This window comes from Gobio gobio, assembly GCF_949357685.1.
Source record: "Gobio gobio genome assembly, chromosome: 22".
NCBI classification, from domain to species: domain Eukaryota; kingdom Metazoa; phylum Chordata; class Actinopteri; order Cypriniformes; family Gobionidae; genus Gobio; species Gobio gobio.
In genome coordinates, this window is record NC_137118.1 from 16,854,561 (window position 1) to 16,878,279 (window position 23,719).

A 23,719-nucleotide genomic window follows, 5' to 3' on the forward strand; every position below is an offset into this window, starting at 1 on the left:
GTGCAATTTCAACTGTGTTTCAAAACAAGGTCTTTATCTTTATAATCCAAACCTATTTTAGTCTGACTTCACATGGCAATAAAAGATATTTCCACATGGAAATCACAGCTCTTCCAGGCTACAACTACAACCTGTGTTAGTGAAGACTTCATGTAAAGATTATCAGCAAACTAAATACAGAGGCCGGACAGACAGCAGCATGAAGATGATTTTTCAGTTAATCATTGTCATAAATATGCAAATGTAAGGTAAAACTTAATATGAAAGCATAAGGGATAGTGTATATCTTTGGTCTTTTAACTACCAACTGGTTACAATTTAGTTTATTTCAAATGTTTTTGTACTTGATGTGTGCAAGTATTCTTTCATAATTGGTGAAAAAAAAAACTGCATTCATATTAATTAACGTAGCATGTTACACGGCTGATAGTAAAGTGTCCTTAAAATATTGCATGACAACTACCTTTGATACCTGTACTTTTCTGTAAGGGCTGAGACAGATTTTGGACTCACAGAGATTTTGGTGAAAACGTAGAGAAACAGGGACAGCACAGAAAGGTAGATACGGATACGCTGTCCACCAAAGCGTTTCTTCAGGTACTCCGGCATGGTCACAACCTGCAGATATCGTCAACAAAGGACCATAAAAATGATACCACAGAGATAAAGTTCACATTCATGTTGTGTAAGTAAGCAATATTTGACAGATTTGTTCTGTAATTCTGGTTGGAGAGGTAGAAATGTAAGCATACCCCAGCCTTTATGTAGATGGGCACGAAGAGCCATCCCAGAAAAATCACAACAACAAGAGCCTTAGAGGGGAAAATGAAAAAGATTTGAATTACAGATATTTAGTCTATACATACTCCTATCAGTGTTTTTATTATTGTTAACTAAAAATAAGAGTAACACTTTACAATAAGGTTAATTTCTTAACATTAGTTACCATGAACTAACAATGAACAATACAGTATTTATTAATAGTTAATGCTAATTTCAACATTTACTAACATTTACATTAACAATTAACTAAAATGAAAGATTAATAAATGCTGTAAAAATGTATTGCCCATTTAGTTGCTCATTTAGTTCACTAGTTAATAAATAAAGAAATAAAACCTGTTTTTAATTAAATATCAGTTCTGGATATCTGACATTTTTATCATTATACGTAAATGATTTTTTAATTGTAAATGCATATAAGACACATACATTCAAGACACATTATAATTATTAAATATCATAAATGTAATTATTAGGCTTTTTTTACATTCCACATACATTCCACTCAAAGCCTCCGATGGCGATACCAGCAGCTGCTGCACTTCCTGCTAGTCCCACAAAATGCCCACTTCCAATGTTACTTGCAAAGAGAGAGGCTCCAATCTGAAAAAAAGTTTAAGATACTTTAGTTGTGCTTCATATTATATTTACTAATAAACACATATTTGATATTAAGTGTGAGGGGTTAAACTCAACAGAAATCCAAGTGATCTGCTACTTTTTTGCATGTCAGAATGGTTACAAAAGTCATTAGCAAAGGATTTTGGGAACTGTATGTGAAGCGTCTTGCTTCAGAATATATTAACTCTGTCTATGTTTGACTATATCTGGCAACACAATCACCATAATGATAAGCTATAAAAACTGCTTCTTGTGCACAACCTAAGGTGTAACTCAAACAATAACGATTGCAATGAACTTTGTAATAACAAGTAAAAAGCTTCAAACTTTCGTATTAAGGGATAACTTTAGCATGGACCAGCATGACAGCTCCATGAAAACTGCATGAACAAAGCATATCAGCTGTAATGAATTGTGGGTCGCATCTGGCATCAGTGCATTATGGCCCCATAAAAAGATGTCATTGACCCTACCATGATATCAAGGTTCTGAAACGGAGGGGCAGTTTGGGTCATTATCATGCCATATCTGTAATTTAGGGAAACTAGAACCTAAAGTGTATTGGGATGTCACAAGGATGTTTCCTTGTGAATTGGCCACTGAATTGAGTTGTTGTGCTTGAATGGTCTAAAATCGCAGTGTTCAAACTGGCAAGCCTTAAAGAGCATACAATTGGCAAACTTTCGTGAGGACCCAAGCGAAAGTGATCTTGTTTCGGGGCGCGCTTGTTGTCAGAGACGTGGCTCCGCTCTCGGTGTCACAGAAAACAACTCGCGAGTATACTGAATTGAGTCTTTTCGTGTCTTCTTGCGCTTGAATAGTTTAAAATCACTTGAATGTTCAATTTGGTAAGGTTTATTTATCCGTTCAAGCACAAGAAGAGACAAAATAGAATGTGCGCTGTCTGTATATGTGTGCGTTACAATGTATCAGCACATTAGTTTAGAACGGCGATTAACTAAACTGTACATTAAATTCTTTAAAACATGCATTCATAGGATCAATCAGGGCACAGGGGGGTTGCTCAGGTTGCCCAGGCAACTGCCCATATGCCCTTCTCGACTCACATTGCCCTTCCGAGGTGGACAAAAATAAATACAAAAATCGTACAATGGATGCAGAATTTCACGTAGGCATAAAAAAAAAAAAAAAAATCACAAACTCTCATTCACTTCCATATTCGGGTACCCGTCCGAAAGTGAAAGTCAGTAGGGGGAAGGGCACACTCTGTTTACGTGGCTGCAGCGCTGCACGCGACCGGCACCTGAGCACTAGGAGCATTGTTGCCAGGGTCGCGGTTTTCCGCACAATTGGGCTATTTTAAAAAAGGAGTCGCGGGAAAGGTTACGGAGCTGCGGGTTGCGTTTTTCTGGGCTACTTTTATAATGTACCGCGGCCGCAACAAAAATTGCAGGCAAAGAAATATGAAAATGGAACCGTTTATTAGTTTGGATTGATCCCCCGGGAATGAATACTTGGCAACAACCGCTGCTGCTCGTGTGCATTTGACGTCACATCATCACACGAGTTATGGTTGTAGTAGAAGCATCGGTTCGGTTGTCCGTGGAAGAACAAGCAGCAACTATAAATTGTCAGGTAAATGGAGAAAAACCATCACTGCAAATGCTTTCTCTCTTTACTGCTGAAATCTATTCAGAAAGGTGGGGGAATAGAGCACAAATGTCTAAAAGAAAACAGCCCTAAGATTGTATATAGTTCTGTTATATATATACACACACACATACACTATACCAGTCAAAAGTTTGGAAACTGTACTATTTTAATTGTTTTTAAAGAAGTCTCTTCTGCTCACCAAGGCTGCATTTATGTTATTAAAAATACAAAATAAGCTGTAATATTGTGAAATATTACTTAAATGTTAAGTAACTGTTTTCTATTTGAGTATATTTTAAAATGTAATTTATTCCTGTGATCAATTTAAATTTAATAAAGATCAATTTATGATTAATTCAAATAAATTAATACATTTATTCAGCAAGAATGCATTAAATTGATCAAGTATAGACATTTATAATGTTGCAAAAGCTTTATATTTCAGATAAATGCTGTTCTTTTTAACTTTCTTTTCATTAAATAATCCTGAAAAAAAGGTGCACCACTGTTTTCAACATTGATAATAATCAGAACTGTTTCTTGAGATATATTATATAATTGCATATATTGCATATTAGAATGATTTCTGAAGGATCATGTGAATCACAGAAATAAATTGTATTTCAAAATATATTCAAATAGAATTTTTTTTTTAAATTGTATAATTTTAAATAATTTTAAATTGTAAAAATATTTCACAATAGTACTGTTTTTGCTGTATTTTGGTTCAAATAAACGCAGCCTTGGTGAGCAGAAGAGACTTCTTTCAAAAACAATCAAAATAGTACAGTTAAAAATAGTCAGTTATATATATATATATATATATATATATATATATATATATATATATATATATATATATATATATATATATATATATATATATATATATATATATATATATACACACAATAAATATATACACGCGGTTGTCGGGTGAGACAACTTAACGTTGTCAGAAAGGTATAACAAACGGACGATCATCATCATCATCATGTTTAATGAAATGAATTAAAATCTTTTTAAATCCAGGATGAGTTTGCCACGTTTAGCCTAAATTATCAGACAGATAGCTTGCAGACAAGCAGCCTAGGCTACCATTTTTTTGGTAGGCATTAGGCAAACTAAGCTACATGTCTGCTGATAGTTAGTTTCTCACATTTCGTTTTAGCAAGAAGAATGAATGATAGAAGTAATGCATCACATTAATTATTTTATTCAAAATGGTTAAATGCCTAAATCCTATCACTATTTTGGGTATTGTTTGAAGTGCCCTTTTTTTTTAGGTCAGAGCAACTGCCCCTAAAAATTCCTGTGCACGTCCCTGGGATCAATACTGAGTATCCAGATGGTATAAACAAAGATAACTGCCTCCGAAGCATACAAACAACTGCTCTGATGGACTGAACTGGCTAGAGCACTCAATATACACCCTAAGGGCCCAAACCGGGCAAAGTGGGTGTGGTGTATATTCACCCTCAGTAGAGGGGAGAGCAGAGAGTGAAATTACTTGTGCCCTCAAGGGTGTGGAAAGTATCCTAGGCACATACACTCTAAAAAAATGGTTCTATATGGTAGGGGTGTAACGATTCGTTTTAACAACGATTCGATTCGTATCACGATTTGAGGTTGTCGATACGATTCAAGGACGATATTGGTTCATTTAGAACGATACGATCCGAAACGATTCAGTGACTTGAAATCGATTCAGTAACTTTTTAGCCAAAAATTGTGTGACTGAAATAAATATCTGGATACTGGTCAGTGCAGGTGAAGTTTCCTAGATTCCTGTTGTTTCTTGTAAGGGAATCCGGTATATCAATTAATTATGGATATAAACAAACAAGTAAACAACAATTAATGGCAAATGCATTCAAATTTTATTTGAATAAAGTGCAACCAACAGTTTAGGTTGAATTAACAGGAAGTTAACCTTTTCTGTTCTCATTTTCAATATTCAATACATTTTCAATAAAAGCACAGTAAGTGCAACCAACATTTCAACAGTAGTTAACCTGCTACTTCTGCTTTTGTTTTCCAACATAAAAATATTACAATATTAATATAAAAAATAAAGTGCAACTAACTTCTCTTCAGGTTTAATTAATAATAGGTTTACCTGATACTTTTGCTGTTGTTTTTCAACATCAAAATAATACAAATACAATATTAATATCAAAAATAAAGTGCAACCAACATTTCTTCAGGTTGAATAAACTGGCTGAACCTGCTACTACTCTCAGTTTAATAAACAAACAATATTTAACAAAAGATAAAATGTAACCAACTACTCTTCAATGACTACAGATTTCTTTTTCAAAAATATCAACATGATCTGACCGCAGAACACTTCTCTGTGCGTTCACTATATCGTCAGCAGTACTAAAAACTCGCTCTGCTGGCACACTGGTGCCAGGAATGCACAGGTAACAAGCAAGGGTTGAAAGTACAGGTAGCTCTTTCTCCTGGTGGCTTGATAATTACTCGCTCGTTGGCTTCTCCTCTGCCATCCGCCATGCTATGTTTTGTTTAGCGCTGCTGCTGGTGCGATGATGTCACAGATAGGCAGACTGAATCGAGTAATGTTTAACGCCTTTATCATTAAAAGTGCTAAGAAAAAACATCCATATAAATTCTGACGTGTTAAAATCCAATGCGTTATTTCCTATTATCGATACAATCGATTGATTACCTTTTAAAACGATGTTAGATCGATATATGTCGTACGGAAGACCAACTTGCCGAGCACAGATCGATGTAGTTAGATCATAGGAAAATAAATCGATACATCAATGTAGTAGATGAATCGTTACACCCCTACTATATGGCACTAAAAGTGGTTCTTAGCTCGTAATCATAGGGGAACCTCTTTAAGTGCTGTATAGCACCAATCTTGGTGCTTCAGTGGTTCTTCAGCGGTTCTTCACCGGTTCTTTGGCTGAGGTGCTATATAGCACCGCTGACTGAGGTGCTATATAGCACCGCTGCCATATACAGAACATGTTAAGATATGGTGTTATATAAAACCAAAAGTGGATCCCCTATGATCAGGGCCGGCTCTGTAAATCTGGGGGCTCTAAGCAGGATAATTTTGGGGCCCTGCCTTGCAGTGAATAATGGAGTATTGCACTGCAAACCAGCAACTGTATACAATCTAACACTTACATATTTCATCTGTATATCTTTTAACATGATTGCCTACAATTATTTTACTGCTTATTAAAGTACACTCACTGAAACAGTAAAAGTAAAGATTATAGATTTGCAAATTTAAGGTCAATTTGTTGTAAACAAATAAATATTAATAATTTAGCATTAACAATATATAGCTAACTTACAACATTAGCCATAGTGGTATGCGGCTCGCTATGCTCTACTGAAGCAGCAGTAGAGTCACCTCCTCCAGCTGTTGAGATTATAATATAATTAATAATAAATACAGTACGCAGAGTAGATAAAACACATTAATTTTAAATTAATATTAAAGTACAATTAGACAACATAGTGAATTATGATTATAAAACGAAATTTTTTATTGGCAAGAGGAAAATTAGCTATGTTGAAGTTGCGCACAAAACTATTCAAAAGAAAGGCAGTGGGAAATATTTACTTATGTCAGCCTCCTGAAATGTTTCTCCACGACCACCAAAATATTTAAGAATGGCTCCTCCTGAGAAAGTGACATTTAGTTTTTTACAATTATGTTAAGGGTAAATTAAAAGAAATCCAATGTTAAATTATATTATTTAATTATTGGTTGATTAACTCTTACATACTGTTCATATTTTAAACCTTCACAGCATGGAGTGAGATATTTTTTTACCTTTTATGATTACATACAGTAATACATTCACTGTAAAAAAAAAATCAGGTGCCCAATTGAAAATTTTCTAGTGAGCGATCACATCTAAAATTTTCAGTTGGCCAAATTTAATTTCTTGAAATTTAATTGAATTAAAATGCATCAATTCACATTACTTCAATTTGGCCAACTGAAAAATTTAGATGTGATCGCTCACTAGAAAATTTTCAATTGGGGACCTGCTTTTTTTTACAGTGTTCTTTACAAAAATTTACCACAAATCCATTTTGCTTTTAGGTGTCTTGTATCGATCATCATTCAATAATGTTTCAGAGAGGACACTGTGTTTTCTTTAGGTTTAAATGGTCTGGGCGATTTAGCTTAACAATAGCCTATATAAAATATTTCATAATAGTATATAGATTAATATTTATTAATAATCTTTAATTGCCTATTCAATTAAGACCATAAGAAAAAGCTTGTATTTAACCGCTTTATTTTAAACTTCATTTTGATTTTGACTGTCAAATGATTGCTCTTTCTATTACTTTCTTTCTCTCGAATGTTCTTAAACTATTTTTTTATTGTAATAAGCGTCTATTGAGACAAAGATTTTTCGTTTTTTTCTTTCCCAGAACTAGTGTAGGTCATGTAACGTTAACTGTTAAAAAGAAAATACATTCATAGGAGGTGGGTCTGTCTCTAAGCGGTCTGTAGCCCAGAGCTGGGGCCGACGGCTGGACCATAGTGCAAGCAATGTTGATTCAGCATAATCGACGGACAGCTAACGTTATGCTGCGTTCACACCAAACGCAAATAGAGTGTCTGGCGTGAGTGATTTGATTTCAATGTTAAGTCAATGGAAAGGCGCGTTGACGCGCGTCCAGAGGTCCCGCGGCGCGGAAGGCGCTTTTCGCGCGGTGCGAATGACGCGAATTGAGCGTCTTGCGTGATAAACTGCGGCGACGCTGGCGAGTGCAATCTGTAGTTAGGGGGCCCTCTAGTGGCGGCGGGGCCCTAAGCAGCCGCTTAGTTCGCTTATAGGGAGAGCCGGCTCTGCCTATGATTAAGACCAAGAACCACTTTTAGTTAGCCTGACAAGCCAGACCCACATCAAGATGTTGGGTCTGAGAACTCACCATTGGCAGGGCTCAATCTGAGGGGCGGGATAAACGGTTGTCTTTCAAATTCCCTCTGCACGCAATAGGATAGCGCTACAAATCCGGTCAGCAAAACTCCGAACACATCTTCCTTTCTTAAGAATGACTTCAGTGCCGTTCTTTGTTTTTTTCTCAAAGAAAAGCTTAACTCCAAGTCTTCCAGAGTCGTGGCCAAAGCCGATTCGAAAGACCGCTGTTCGCCAGCTTCTTGCACGCGGAACCGCGGCAACTCTGCCATCATTATGATAAGCCCGCCCACCGACTCTGTACACGATGTGATTGGCCTGACCAGAGTTTGGTTTTTCCAGCTCGCAAGCCAACGGAGAGTTGCTAGACTACCCTGGCTGCAAATTAGATTTGCTGCCGCTAGGGTGCATCTAGATTTCAAGGGTAACTTTTAGTGCCATATAGCACCATTGTTTTTGGGGGGCATAAGGACAACTTTGCTGTCGTTGGGCCCAAACTCGAGGCAGGAAGCATCCACTGAAAGAGCCTACAGATCACCAACTCGCTTTACCGATACTAGATCCATCAGAAATGCAGTCTTTAACGAGTGAGGCTTAAAGTCAGCTGTCGTGAGCACAAAGTGCCCTCGGGACAATGTACAGGTCCCAGGATGGGATTGTGTTAGGGCGAGGCAGGTTTAACCTGTGTGAAAGAGACTCAAAATACTCCGTCGATTTTAGTCATACAGACAAGTGTTATCCATAATTCTAAACTGTTGAGTGTCTACTTTTATTTGTGCACACTCACAATAAAAACTAAATGTTGTGCTTTTTGCAAAATAAAGAAAGCAAACATGATAAAGAAAGCAAACATGACTCAAAGGGGAAATATGAATAATTATTCATAACTCATTATGATTATTCATTATGATTAATTATGAATATTTGAATCAGTTAATGAGATTAACTTGATGTAGCTACATTAACATTACAATCAATAAATCAGTTCATCCCGTGAACACTCAGTATTGATTATTAATTAATTCTAAGAGAAGGGTGTCACATGTCTTTCTGTTTGTTTGATCTTTCAGTTGTGTTTTGATTCTGTCACATGTTCCTTTGTCTTAGTCGCCACTTGTCTGTTTCCTTGGTAACACTCGTTATTTTAGTTCTGTTCAGCTGTGTTTAGTTAATTATCTCATTTCTGTCTCCTATTTAAGCTCCTCTTGTTCACTCAGTCTTTGTCTAATCACTGTCATGTTAAGTTGGATTCCTGTTGCCTGTTTTGAGTTCTTTGAGAGAAGTTTTGATTAAAGTTTATGTTTGGTTATTATCTCCTGAGTCTTCATCCTGTTCCTGGTACCTCCAACTGTTAAAAAGGGTATTTTTCATGGCCACAGAAAAATCATTCTTTGCATTTAGAGCGTGTAACAAAATCGATCATTTAAGTGATAATTTGTTTGCAGACAGGGAGTCAGAATATGTAGCTTGGAAAAAAAATGGCATTTGGGGTAAAATGTGTTATTTTGGCAGGAATTTTGGAATTTTATATGTTAAAATTCGCATTCCTGGGTCTGTATATCACATAATTGGGGTCGCTTCAACCCGCGGACATGGAAAAACCCGCGGACTTGGCAACACAGTGCATTTAAAGGGATAGTTCACCCAAAAATGAAAATTCTGTGATCATTTACTCACCCTCAAGTTGTTCCAAACCTGTATAAGTTTCTTTGTTCTGCTGAACACAAAAGAAGATATTTTGAAGAATGTTTGTAACCAAGCAGATAGAGCAACCATTGACTACCATAGTAGGGAAAAAATACAATGGTCAATGGTTTCTCTATCTGCTTTGTTACCAACATTCTTCAAAATATCTTCTTTTGTGTTCAGCAGAACAAAGAAGCTCATACAGGTTTGGAACAACTTGAGGGTGAGGAAATGATCACAGAATTTTCATTTTTGGGTGAACTATCCCTTTAAGTTCTGTTGACATTTGACAACTAACGTTATGCGTCGCTCCGTTGCTTTGATTGGTTGTAGGTCTATCCAATTGAGGTCTTTCCTGGTTCGGTTGAAACACGCCCCATAATCACAGCCCAACGGAGCAGTATCAGACTCAAATTCTGACTAGAATTGAGTATGACGACGTCAGGCTACAGAATATGTATTGTACACAATCTTTATCTATAATTTAAAATATAATAGGCCTATACAACATTGTTCACATGCTGTGCAATAATACATGCATGCGTGAGGTCACGAAAATTCATGTTTTCTGTTAAGAGTGGACATTATATTAAGGTTAATACAATTGTTGCTATGATCCTGTTATCAGTATTGTCACACACAGAAGAGGACAGACGAGCTAAGTTAATTAAACAAGTCTTTATTGCAGGTGCAAAGGAGAGAGCAGAGCGGGAATGCAAACACAGGTAAATCAATAAGGCAGCAGATAGTTTGATGAGGACTTAGCTGGCTGGTAACACAGGGTTTTCTGTGCAGGTGATGGACTGATGCGGGATGCTGGAGAACAGGTGGCAGATCTCGATGAATGGAGGATGGCAGACAGAAGACCGATCGGGATCAACAGGTATGTTATCAGGTGTGTAAACAGGAGTGTCTAGGACGGCCTCCATGTAGCTCGCCCCCAAAAAATTTATTGGGCAGAGCTGAGGACTCGAATCAGCTCATGGGCTGGAGTCCTCTCTGGACCCTGGATGGGGGACGGAGTCCTCTCTGAACCCTGGACAAGGGACGGAGTCCTCTCTGGACTCTAGACGGGAGATGGCGTCCTCTCTGGACGGGAGACAGAGTCCTCTCTGGACTCTGGACAGGAGATGGAGTCCTCTCTGGACCTCTGGACAGGGACGGAAGTCACCTCTGGACTCTGGAGAGGGACGGAATTCACCTCTGGACTCGGGACAGGGACAGGAAGTTCTCTCTGGACTCGGGACAGGGACAGAAATCCTCTCTGGACTCGGGACAGAAGTCACCTCTGGACAAGAACGGAAGTCACCTGTCTTTATGGTCTGGTCTTCTGTCACACACAGAAGAGGACAGACGAGGTAAGTTAAGTTCTTTATTGCGGGTGGAAAGGAGAGAGCAGAGCAGGAATGCAAACACAGGTAAGTCAATAAGCAGCAGATAGTTTGATGAAGACTTAATTGGCTGGGATCACACTGTTCTCTGTGCAGTTGATGGACTGATGCAGGATGCTGGAGAACAGGTGAACAGGAGATCCAGGCAGACGATGTTTACCGGAGGATAGAAGACAGATCGGGATCAACAGGTAGGTTCTCAGGTGAGTAAGTGGTTAGAGTCTGTAGAGCTTGTCGTAGACAAGACCAGACCATGAAGTGCGGTGAGAGTGCTGCTGATATACTGTGTGTTGATGAGAGTGATTGACAGCATTTACAGGTGATAGTGGATAGTGTGCAGGTGGTGAGTAGAGAGGATTCTGAGAAATAAAGTGCTGAAAGTGAATGAGCTGGTGACTGTGACAAGCGTCCTTACAGATGTTCTTCTTCTTCTTTCTTTTATCTCACAAATTTGAGAATCACAGCGACTTGATACTGGCCTGTATAGGACATTCTGCATAAATATGGTGAAGGTGAACTCACTGACTGGAAGCAGAAGAGTTTTTTTCCCTTCTCAGTGCATGGAAACACCAAACACCTTGGAAATCGTAGCTATGTGTTGGATCTTTGAACAGGATTTATTTCCAGGTATAACTGGTGTTCTCAAAATGTGCCCTTGGCTCTCAATTTATACTATATTCAAAATAAACTACAAAAAATATATATTTATTTTGTCCTGTTTGGTCCTCATATTCTTTCTTAGTTCCCTCTCACATACCTGACTCAAAGGCTCATTCATTATGATATAAATTATCAGGCAATGTAATTTTGTTTATGTCCATTTGGAGCACAAAACAAAATGCTTTTAAGCTTGGTCATCCACCATCTAGGTCCATTTCCTTACCGGCCACCACACCATACTTCTGCCAGCCAAGAAAAAGCCTCCTACTGTGGATCGATTGGTCCGTACCATTGCCTTTGAACAGAAAGAGGCATTAAATTCAGCATATAAAGAGTTCCAGACACTACATTTTAGACAATATCACATTTGACTTTATATGGCGTCATACCTGCAGACATATTTCACAATAATATATCACATTTGCAGTCTCAAAGTGTTGATGGATTGGCATTCAATGGCCTTGTTTGTTGTTTGATTTAAATATGTTTGAATTTTCACAAGAGAAAATTATATGGATTTCCAACGTTTAAATACAGGTGGAAAAATAGGCTATAATGGCAGTAATATTAATGCCCTGAGTTAAGATGAATTAAGACTGTAAGACTGAGAGTTTAAATAATGTATTAATAAATTGAAAATATATATATTTTTTTGTGTAGATAAGAAGTATCATCAATAGTTAACACACATTAAAGGTCCCATGACATGAAAATTTCACTTTGTGAGGTTTTTTAACATTAATATGTGTTCTTCTAGCCTGTATATGGTCCCCAAGTGGCTAGAAATTCTGATAGGTGTAAACCAAGCCCTGGGTGTCCTGCTCTGCCTTTGAGAAAATGAAAGCTCAGAAGAGCTGATCTGGAATCTTCCCTGTATATCGTCATACGGGGAAAGGTAACCTCCCCTTTCTCTGCTTTCTTTGCCCGCCCAGAGAATTTGGAGAAAATGGATTCAGTTTATTTTAGTCGCAATGTCAGCACAGGCTTTACAAACAGACTTTTACGATATGGATTCGACAGCACCGCCACAAACAGTAAATAACATTAATGCCTGATCTGTGATTTCAGATGTGTAGTTAATTATTCAAGTTCACACAGACTTTCTTTCTTCATCGATTAATACTGTTTATGCATCAGTGAATCGAGCCAGTGACTAAACAATCAACTTCATTGTTTCTCTTAGTAGCATGAAACAAATCTGTTATTTAAATTGAGTTGTACTATTGTTGTGATTAGACTACAGAGAGCGATCAAAGAACACTCTTTTTATAATTGCTGAAGCTGTCAATCACACGTCGTCAGTGATGCCAGTAACGCGTTACTCTAATTTGACTACTTTTTCCAGTAACGAGTAATCTAACGCGTTACAATTTCCAAACCAGTAATCAGATTAAAGTAATTTATCCAAGTCACTGTGAGTTACTATTTTTGTCATTTTCCTTAGTAAAAATATATATTTTTGCTTTCTTGTTTAGTCTCAGCAGAGGTTTTCCGGCAAAGAGAATTACGAGGCGGTCGCCTCCGTCTGTCGACAAAACTCAAGACAGGCAGTCACTTGCTCAGATTAGGCATGTCGTGATAGTTAAATAATCATCAGAAATATATATTGTCACATTATCCTTCAGCAATCATTATTAGTATATTATGATTTGCTAGTAGCCTACAAAGTCATCTAAAGCCATTCCATAGCTGAATGTCTTTCCTCCGCTGTAGCTGTCAATCTCCGTTCAGTATTCAAACTGCGCGTCGCGCTCGGTTCCAGTCAGCAGCACAAGCTCACTCCAATATGATATTTTACCGTTATGATACTTGATATGTTGATAAAATAATTTATCTTCCTGGAGTTTATCTAGCGGTTTCTGAAAGATGTTGTGCTCGCTACCCAGGTGACAACACGGACTATTAATTAGCATCACACGCACAATAACCGGAATTTAAAACTGTGAAGAAACAAATAATCAGTGAATTTTAGGACCGATATAGGCTACATAGTAGACTAGTGCTGCGTCCCAATTCGCATACTATCCGTACTAAATAGTATTCGAAAAAAGAATTAGTATGTCCCAAATCGTAGTATGTTGAAAAAAGTATTCCAAAGATTCCCGGATGGTTTACTATTTCCGGTCAGAATCTGAAGTGCAGATCGATGCGCACTCTAACGGCTGATATTGCCCACAACCCATTGCGAGATGGACGAGGATTCAATTAGAACTACAAACGCGGATAAAAAGTGTTTAAAAAACGTTTCGGTTACTAACGTAACCTCGGTTCCCTAAGATGAGGGAACGAGTATTGCGTTTTGCTAAAACGCTATGGGGGAATTCCTTTCCTCGAGATATTGAAGCAAATTTTTATCCAAAAATACCATGTACACGCAGTGCAGCTGCACAGCTCTCAGCAGGAAGCAGCTGCGTGCTGATTGGCTGTGCTGCTGCAACTGCAGCAACCTATGGCGAGACCGTGGGGCGGGACGGACCAATCAGGTCCTTCCAAATTCCCGCCACAAGGGGCAACAGAATTTGCATAGCCAAGGGTATATAAGACCCACTCTCGCAAGGTTAGTCAGGTTAATCGACTGAAGCGACTCCTGAGCAAGTGAGCAAGCACGGCAAGCAAAACGCAATACTCGTTCCCTCATCTTAGGGAACCGAGGTTACGTTAGTAACCGAAACGTTCCCTTACGAGAGTACTCTCGTATTGCGTTTTGCTAAAACGCTATGGGGGACCAATGCAAAACGCCGTGCTTGCTTAACGGCTCTAACGCCGACGACACCAAACCCAGGCCAACCTAGGTGGGCCCGTAATATGATATCAAGAAGTCCCAAAATGAGCCAGACCTGAGTCAAGCCCTTAATGAGAATGAACACGATATACGTGTAATATAATATATAGACCGGACATAGTCGGGCCAGGAATAATGAATGGCCAGATAATTCGAGCCGTATAAGGAATGTGCTATGACTTATACAATACTTAACCCAGACCGGACTTTTCGAGCCTTAAGGGGTTAAAACTGTACACAGCAAGAAGCCCAGCCTATAAGGCCGGGACATCTAATATAATCTGATAAGTGGACGGGGAGGCCCAGCCTGCCGCCACACATATCATTTAGAGAAATGCCAATAGACCAAGCCCACGAAGAGGCCATGCCTCTAGTAGAATGGGCTTTAATGCCTAAAGGGCAGCTGAGATCTTAGACTCATAAGCCAACGAGATAGCATCTACTATCCATCGTGACAAGGTCTGCTTTGTAACCGCGCACCCTAAGGTGCAGCCGCCAAAGCATACAAAGAGCTGTTCAGTTGCCTAAGCAGCGGAACGCTCCATGTATATCCTCAGCGCTCTGACAGGACAGAGCAAATTAGCATCTTCTTCATCTATCGGTGATGAAAGTGCTGAGAGTGAAATGACCTGTGCTCTGAACGGAGTCAAAAGCACTTAGGTACATATCCATGTCTTGGTTTGAGGACGACTTGAAGTCGTTTGGCCCAATTCCAGACACGAAGGCGCTCACAGAGAGCGCGTGCAGATCACCCACTCGCTTAACTGACGATCGCCAGCAGAAAAGCGGTCTTTAGTGACAGGAGCTTAAAGCTCACCGAATGCAGAGGCTCAAGTGCAGAGCTCTTCATGACATCCAAGACACTGGACAAGTCCCATATAAGGACTGAAGAGGGGGCGAGGTGGGTGAAGCCTTCTAGCCCCTTTAAGGAAGCGAACAATGTTAGTCCGTTCACTTGAATGTGATACGCTGCTATAGCAGCCACATAATTTTGAGCGTGGAGGGGGAACGACCCGCGTCCAGAAGCTCTTGTAAAATATAAGCACTTCTGACACTTCACAATCCTGTGGGGTCAGACTTCGCGCTTTACACCAGTCCGAAAAGACTGACCATTTGTCTGAATAGAGCCGCCTGGTCGCGGGGGCTCTAGCTTCAGTAATGGTATTCAATAATTTTTCAGAGAGGTTCTCATGTACCCGCTGATGGGCCAGACATGAAGCGCCCATCGATCGGGACGGGGATGCCAGATCTGCCGTCCCGCCTGCATGAGGAGGTCTCTCCTCAGCGGGACCGGCCACGAATCTGCATCCGAAATCTGATTCAGTAGTGAGAACCAAGGTTGATTTCTCCAAAGCGGGGCTATTAAAGCACAGCGCATCTGCTCTCCCTAATCCTCTCTATGACCTATGGTAACATTGAGATTGGGGGAAAAGCATAAAGAGGAAGGTTGGGCCATTCGTGGGCCAACGCATCCTTGTGCTTGGAGAATTATATTCGGCATTGAGCATAGCCTTGTGAGGCGAAAAGATCCACTTTTGCCTCTCCAAGAACTGCCCCAATTGTCTGAATTGCACCTGGACAGCATGTCCGGACCCGAATTCAGAATGCCTGGCACATGAGTCGCTCTCAGCGTATTGTGCTCTGCCCATATTAGGACTTCTTACGCCATTGTGTGCAGATCGATTATTTTCAGACCGCCTTGGCAATTTATATAGGCTACCACCGACCTGCTGTCCGTTCGGACCAGGGCATGGTGGTGCTTTATGTACGGAAGGAAAGCTCTTAGCGATAGCGTGACCGCTTTCATCTCTAGACAGTTTATATGAAGGCTCTTCTCCGAGTCTGACCAGAGACCGGAGACTGGCCTGCCCTCATGAAGGGCTCCCCAACCTAGGTTGGATGCATCTGTCGAGATAACTTTCCACTTCGTAACAGTGCCCAAACTCACGCCCGTCTGGTACCAGACGGGATTTTTCCAAGGAGCCAGAGCCAACACACAGCTGTGGTCTACCTTGATTTGCAATCGGCCCGAGAGCCATGCGTGAGCTGGAACGTGGCGATTCAGCCAGTGCTGTAGGGGGCGCATGTGCAACAGACCCAGTCTGAGAACTAGCGCCGCCGAGGCCATGAGACCCAGCATCCTCTGAAAGTGTTTGAGAGGAATGCGTGCACCGGACCTGAGGGAAACCGCTCGGATCTGAACAGAGAGCGCACGCTGTGACGTCAGTCGCATGCTCATCTGCAGTGAGTCCAATACTGTTCCCAGAAACGAAACTTTCTGTGTGGGAGACAATAAACTCTTGCCACGTTGATTCTGAGTCCCAAGCATTCTAAATGGTTGAGAAGCCAAGATCTGTGGTTTAATAACTATCTCTGACGGAGCTATTCTGAGCCAGTCGTCGAGATAATTGAGAATTCTCATTCCCCGAAGCCTCAGCGGGGTTAGCGCCGCTTCCATGCACTTCGTGCGGGGAGTCAGAGATAGACCAAAAAGGTAGCACCTTGTATTGGTAAACTTTTCCCCTTGAAGGCGAATCTCAAGAATGGCCTGTAATGAGGGGCTATTTGTATGTGGAAAAGGCATCCTTTAGATCCACAGTGAAAACCCAATCACCCGGCGGATGTGCGCGAGGATTTGTTTCATTCTCAACATTCTGAACGGGCGCTTCATAAGGGCTTTGTTCAGATGTCTGAAATCTAGAATGGCCTGAGACCACCCCCCTTCTTTTGGCACAAGGAAGTAGCGACTGTAAAAGCCTGACTCGCTCTGTGAGGGGTGCACGGTTTCTACCGCTCCCTTAATTTAACAGTTTGATATTTCGGTTCGAAGCACGTGACTCATGTCACTTCTCACCGCTGTCTCTACCACAGTGCGAAAGCACGGTGGTCTGCGAGCGAACTGTAGCGAGTAACCTTGTTATCGAAGCCAAGGGTTGAATTAATTTGTGGGGCGGGTCACTGAGTAACAGGGACCTGTTAGCCCGGATGCATTGTGCTAGTAGCACTGTGAGAGGCGGCGTGCACTGAATGGTGACGCACGCCTTATTGGGTCGCCTTGGAAGTGGCGCTTACCAAGGGGATTGTGTTTGTGTACAGAAGAGCACGTTGCTCACGGGCTCATAAATAGTAAATAGGGAAATAGTGTTCCCAGCCGCCTGAGTGCAGGGGGCCGGAGAACGCAGAATAGTGGCGAACGCTTTGTGTCGCCGGGGAAATGGTGCATGTGTACAGGCGAGCGCGTTTGTTGCGGGCTCGTCGATTGTAGGAATAATGTTTCCAGCCGCCTGAGTGCAGGGAGCTGGGGAACATAGGGAAGTGCTTGAGTGTAGGGGTACAACTTTGATGTTGGCACCTGCCTACAGACGAACTCGTAACACTGTGTTTAGATAGTGTTACTGTAAAGTGGACGCATTCTTGCGGATTAGTCCACGTGCACGTTAGCGGCAGGGCTAATGGATAGCGCGTGCTCTGCAGGCGCGGGTCTACCTAGCCACTAGAAAGCTCTGATTCATTGTAAATAATGTGTGGTGGCGCGCACTGTATAATGGGCGCCACTACATTAGAGTATTCGCGGCGTACGCCAGCGAGCGAATTCACAGAGGTAAACGCATAACAGCGTCAATGTGCAACTGAGCATGTTTGGCCACAGGCTAGTTATTGCAATGTTACATCTCCAGTCACCTGAACTAAGGGAACTGGGAGAATATCAGGTTTATTGAGTGATTTGTGGCACTGAATTAACAGTGCTTATGCAGGAGTGCACACTATGTAGTGGACACATTGCCTACAGTGTTGAACCACTCCAGCCGCCTGAATAGGGGAACTGGGAGAAGTGATATTTGAGGGGAAAAAGGCGCAAGCTTGGCAGCCATTTTATGACCTCGTTATGCTCAGACGGAGAGCGCGTGTTATGACGCGCTCTCGTCTGCGAACGCGCGCTGTGCAGAGAGCGCGCGCTGCCATATAAGGCTATTTACCTTTGGCAGCAAGCGCGCGCTGCAGCGAGAACGGCTGTGACGTAAGCGCGTTCTCGATATATCCAGCAGCCTGAGTTCGCATGTCTCTCCTCTAGCATTCTCTGCCCGCGGCATATCAGGGCGGCGGGGCGAGAGAGAAGGAAGAGTGAGGAGAGCTTATGTTGAGTTCACTCGTGTGTAGAAGTGCACATCTTCCATCCGCGTGGCGGCAGTATCACATTCTCTGTCAGCGGCCATTTCAGGGCGGCGGAGTAAGAGAAGAAGCGAGTGAAAAGCCCCGTATGCCCGCGGCGCCATTAGTACGGCGGGAATAACATTCTCTGTCCACGGCCATTTAGAGCGGCGGAGGAGAGAGAGGGAGGCGCGTGGAGAGCTCCATATATCTGCGGCGTCATCAGCGCAGCGAGGATATAACCTTCTCGGTCCGCGGCGCGTTTCAGCGCGACGGAATGAGAGAAAGGGAGAGCTCTGTATGTCCGCAGCGGGGATATAATGTTCTCTGTCCACGGCCATTTAGAGCGGTGGGGATGAGAGAGGAAGGAGTGAAACTCTGTATGCCCGCGGCGTCATCAGTGCAGCTGGGAAAACCTTCTCCGTCCGCGGCGCTTCTCAGCGCGACGGAACGAGAGAAAGGGAGAGCTCCGTGGGGTATCACATTCTCTGTCCGCGGCGCCTTAGCGCGACGGAACGAGAGAAGAGGAGCGCTCCGTCTGTCCTCGGCTTTATTTGAAGCGGCGGAGGACCAATGTTCTCTGTTCGCGGCGTAAACACGCGGCGGCACGAGAGAAGAGAGGTGGAGAGCTAGAAGCTCTTAGAAGTGGCGTTGGCAGCAACGCACATATCATAAACACACATACATAGTATAAAGGATATTTTAACGCCGGATGGCGCAGCTGGAAGGCAGGCTGAAGGCGGAGAATCCGACATCCTCAGGCTGCGTGTTCCGCTGGGTGCGTGTCGACGGCGGGCTTCGATCCGGAGCTCAGCGATTGCAAGTCGCTGAAGAAGAATTAATCTGACTAACCTTGCGAGAGTGGGTCTTATATACCCTTGGCTATGCAAATTCTGTTGCCCCTTGTGGCGGGAATTTGGAAGGACCTGATTGGTCCGTCCCGCCCCACGGTCTCGCCATAGGTTGCTGCAGTTGCAGCAGCACAGCCAATCAGCACGCAGCTGCTTCCTGCTGAGAGCTGTGCAGCTGCACTGCGTGTACATGGTATTTTTGGATAAAAATTTGCTTCAATATCTCGAGGAAAGGAATTCCCCCATAGCGTTTTAGCAAAACGCAATACGAGAGTACTCTCGTAAGGGAACTACAAACATGACGGTTACGCGAGTCTGACGGTTAAATGGAGAGGATTAGATAAAGTGGTTTGAGTGAGCAATTATCAGTATTTAACCGGACGAAAAGATATTTATTCAATATTATCCACATTATATTTCTCCTTCAGCAGCATTGAGAACTTTTGTAATGATACGTTTGGCCATTAACTTTGCAAACACATGAGAGGAGTCTAAAGACCCACGCAAGGCAGATCAACGAGCAACTACATTTCTCTCCGATACGGTAGGAAATTAAATTTAAAGTGGGGGATTTTAACTGTGACGATGATTGACAGTTTAAACGGTGACGGGACGCACGTAACAGAGTCCGTTAAAGATGACGAAGTAGTATGTCCCAAAGCTTGCATACTCTTCTGCTACACACTCAAAAGTATGTACTTTTTCTTCACAAAAAGAGTACATACTTTTAGGACGTAGTATAAGTAGGCGAATTGGGACGCAGCCTAGGATTTGTGGGCTCAACGCTCATCTTCTCTTTATGCCGTGAACTTTTCAATGTGCACTCGCGCTGCACTGCACACACTGATTCCATGTTGCTTTAAGCGCATCATTCTGCACCCGGATGCCGCTCTGTTTTGAAGCGTTTCATATATTTTCATAGTTTTGTGCACTTAAAGATTATTAAAAAATATATTGTTCTCACGTATCGATCATATATTTGTTGTCCCTTTACAGAGCTGCACATTACGTTTACAATAAAATATAAATCTTGTAATTTTATATTTGTGTATGCCCATATAATTATTTACATTCATATATAAATATAAATTAAAAATTAAATATAAATTGTTTTTCATAAATGTATTTAATAAGAACACAAAGTAATTTGTACCTTTTCATTAACATGTTTAGATTTTATAAAATTAGTCAAAAGATTTTTTTTGGAGATACAATTTCAGGAGATACATTGTTGACGTTAATGTTAAAAATGCACTTTCCAATAAAGTGTTGGCAAAAACGGTTGTCATTTTTATGTTGAGGCTGCAGAGGTGTTGTCGGCAACTGATGAATGTAACTAATAAAGTAACTTGTAATCTAACTTAGTTACTTTTAAAATCAAGTAATCTGTAAAGTAACTTAGTTACTTTTAAAATCAAGTAATCTGTAAAGTAACTAAGTTACTTTTTCAAAGTAACTGTGGCAACACTGCACGTCGTGAGTAAATCTGCAAACTTGCCCAAACTGCTGTTATAATGAATGATGCACAATGAAGCTCTTACTGTATTCATGTCGATGTCGTGTTTGCTGTTAGTTGTGGTGAAAGCATTTTGTGAGAGAATGCGTTGCAATGACAAGTTCACTGCATTCACGCGATAAACCAGAGGTGGTAAGTAATGAAGTAAAAATACTTTGTTACTTTACCTAAGTATTTTTTTCGGGGATCTGTACTTTACTTGAGTATGTTTTATTTGCATCTACTTTCACTCTTACTCCACTACAATATTAAAGACAAAGTTTACTTTTTACTCCAATACATTTCCCCATGCCCGCTCCAAGTATTTATTACACTTGCTTTCCAAACCAACAAAAAACGTGGGTGCAGGAGAGAATCAAGCTAGTAAGCTGGTTCTCCCTGCACTGTAAAAAAAAGTCAGTAAAATATACAGCAAAACACCGTCAAATTCCAACGGTAATGGAGCGTAAAACCAAAAACTTCCCTTTACTGTATTAAATAGATTGAATAACCGTTAATTGTGAGACTGGATAAAACTTTGTTTTTTACTGTAATAAAATGTTGAAATTATAAATATTTTCTGTGAAAACAAATAAATATGCATACATTTTACAATTAAATATTGTAATGTTGAAAATGTCTGAAAACCTTAGATTTTACGGTATTATTTGAGTAAAACTACATCTTTTGGGGTTGTGCACATTGGAATTCACAGTATAAATCTGTAGATTTTTAAGCAAACAAAAACATTCATTTTTACAGAAGCAAGATGTTAAAAAATAGGGTCCACCGTAATACAACCAGTAAATACCATAAAAAAGGCAAATATCAGCAGTAAAAGACAATAAAATTGATAGTATTTTTTATTTTAAAATTCAGATACTGATATACAGATTAAAAGTTAGGCCTGCAGTATATCATTGTTAACCTTCTGATAAAAAAAAAAAATCCACAGCAAAAGAAGATGTTTAAAATAAAGTTCATGGTTGTGAATAAAATTTATTTCAATAATCTTTTTTAATTATTATTTTAAAACAACTTTATGTTGTTTCACGCCATATTATCAGACCACCTTAAGTGGGTCCGCCTTAAATTTTGAGTTTGTGTGATCGCTGTTGATTGGCTGCTGGTAAACTGTGTGCAGACGTTTTACGTTCGAATTGCAGAGACAAAAAATGTTCTGGTAGCAACATTGTGTAGTATGAGCGAACCATTTCACCAAAAAAAGGGGAAGCAAGGCAAGACGTGGCTGCAGCGGTCTGCAGACGTGACTTCTGATCAAAGCTCCTCCTAAAGAAACAAAGAGCGACATTACGTTGCGGGATGACGTCACCTTAAAATGACGCTGCTGAGCTGTGTGCCGCGCGCTTTTTTTTTTCTTGCAGGAAACTTGTTGGCTTCGCAAACGGACGCAGTTTTGAACTCGTATTAGCGCCATTTTTAGCTGCTTGGACCACAGCATCTTCGGAATTTGTAGACATCCTGGCAGCTTACAATTATTTCGAGGTGAGGTGAGTACATGCAACTTCAAGTTATCTCTGTTATAAAAACCCACCAGCCCAGCTTTTATAGATCATTTTAGGAGTTCGTTTTTATGAGTGAGGTTGTGGATTTAGTTTGCATTACTGTGGCGAGGGAAGCATTGCTCTTGATTAGCTTCTGTGTTTGGCGTGCTTAATTTGCTAGGGAGGAATTACCCAAGTACATGGAGATATGTAAACCTGTAATTTCTGATGCATGTGTTTAAGGTTTAAGGGTGGTGACACAGCTAAGACCCGAGAGTCTCTTTCAAGGTTAGTAAAGTAAACAGATTCTAGAAGATATATTACACATTTCTAAATGTCTCCCAATCTTATTTTGTCTTTATTATGATTAAAAAGGTTTGTTTTGTTCCTGCCCTTTTCAGACACTGAATTTGAGCAGAAACCATAAGGATACTCAAAGGACCTGTGACTCTCAGGAAATGGTGAGATTTCAGGTCATAATCTTTTCTTTTTTTTTCATTAAATTCATTTTCCTTTGTCCCTTTACAATATTGCTGTTTTGTTTTTGTAAACAGCATCAAATGAGAGTGACAGGTGAAAAGACAATGGCAGGAAAAGCATGCTGAAGATTGAATCAAACCTTGGCTGGAAATATTTGGTATGTGTTTTACCGTAAATCAAATTGTTGAAAAACATTCAGCTACACTGCAACACAGGGAAACTTGTTTTGCACTTATTTTCTTGTTACTTTAATTTCTTGTCTCATTATTTTTGTCAGTTATTATTATTTATGGTGTATGCCCTTTTTGTTTTCTTTCTGAATGCAGAAGGGATCTAGCCAGTCCTCAATGAAAGCTTCGTTGCCCCCCCTGTGAGTCTTCTGGCAGAAATGATGGTGCCTGTATTCTTTGGTTTCCCTAAACATCACACCCTGTTTATACAAGGCTCTTCAATTAAGTCTGCACCCAAAGATTCAATAAGAGGTAAGCAGTGGTATTATTCAAGTTTTGCAAAAGAAAGATGGACAGGAGACACTAATCTTAATCAGCCGAGCTCAGGTTCAGGTTTATTAAAGCACCCAGGATACGCACACGGAATTGGCATTTTAAACGATAAACTGACACAAATACATTTGGATATGTGTATATGGTCCTCCTTCCGCACATTTGTAAACACGTCAACTTGACCTTTTCAATGTAATTGCGTATTACGTGACTTCACGAATGCGTATCACAGAACAGAGCAAGGCGAGCATTTGTGCTTATAAAACTTCAA

General features: G+C 40.6%; 1 protein-coding gene across 1 annotated transcript in view; it reads right to left on the reverse strand.

The window, feature by feature from the left end:
- The window catches only part of LOC307118516 (sodium/glucose cotransporter 1-like), a gene marked incomplete at its 5' end in the record, with an annotated part of 43,768 nt that overhangs the window by 14,960 nt on the left and 5,089 nt on the right, over positions 1–23,719 (reverse strand). The window contains 4 exons of the mRNA XM_079804159.1: positions 514–618; positions 753–812; positions 1,282–1,386; positions 11,907–11,978. Of these exons, the coding sequence (XP_079660285.1) occupies positions 514–618; positions 753–812; positions 1,282–1,386; positions 11,907–11,978 (342 nt within the window). The remainder of the gene's footprint in view (positions 1–513; positions 619–752; positions 813–1,281; positions 1,387–11,906; positions 11,979–23,719) is intronic.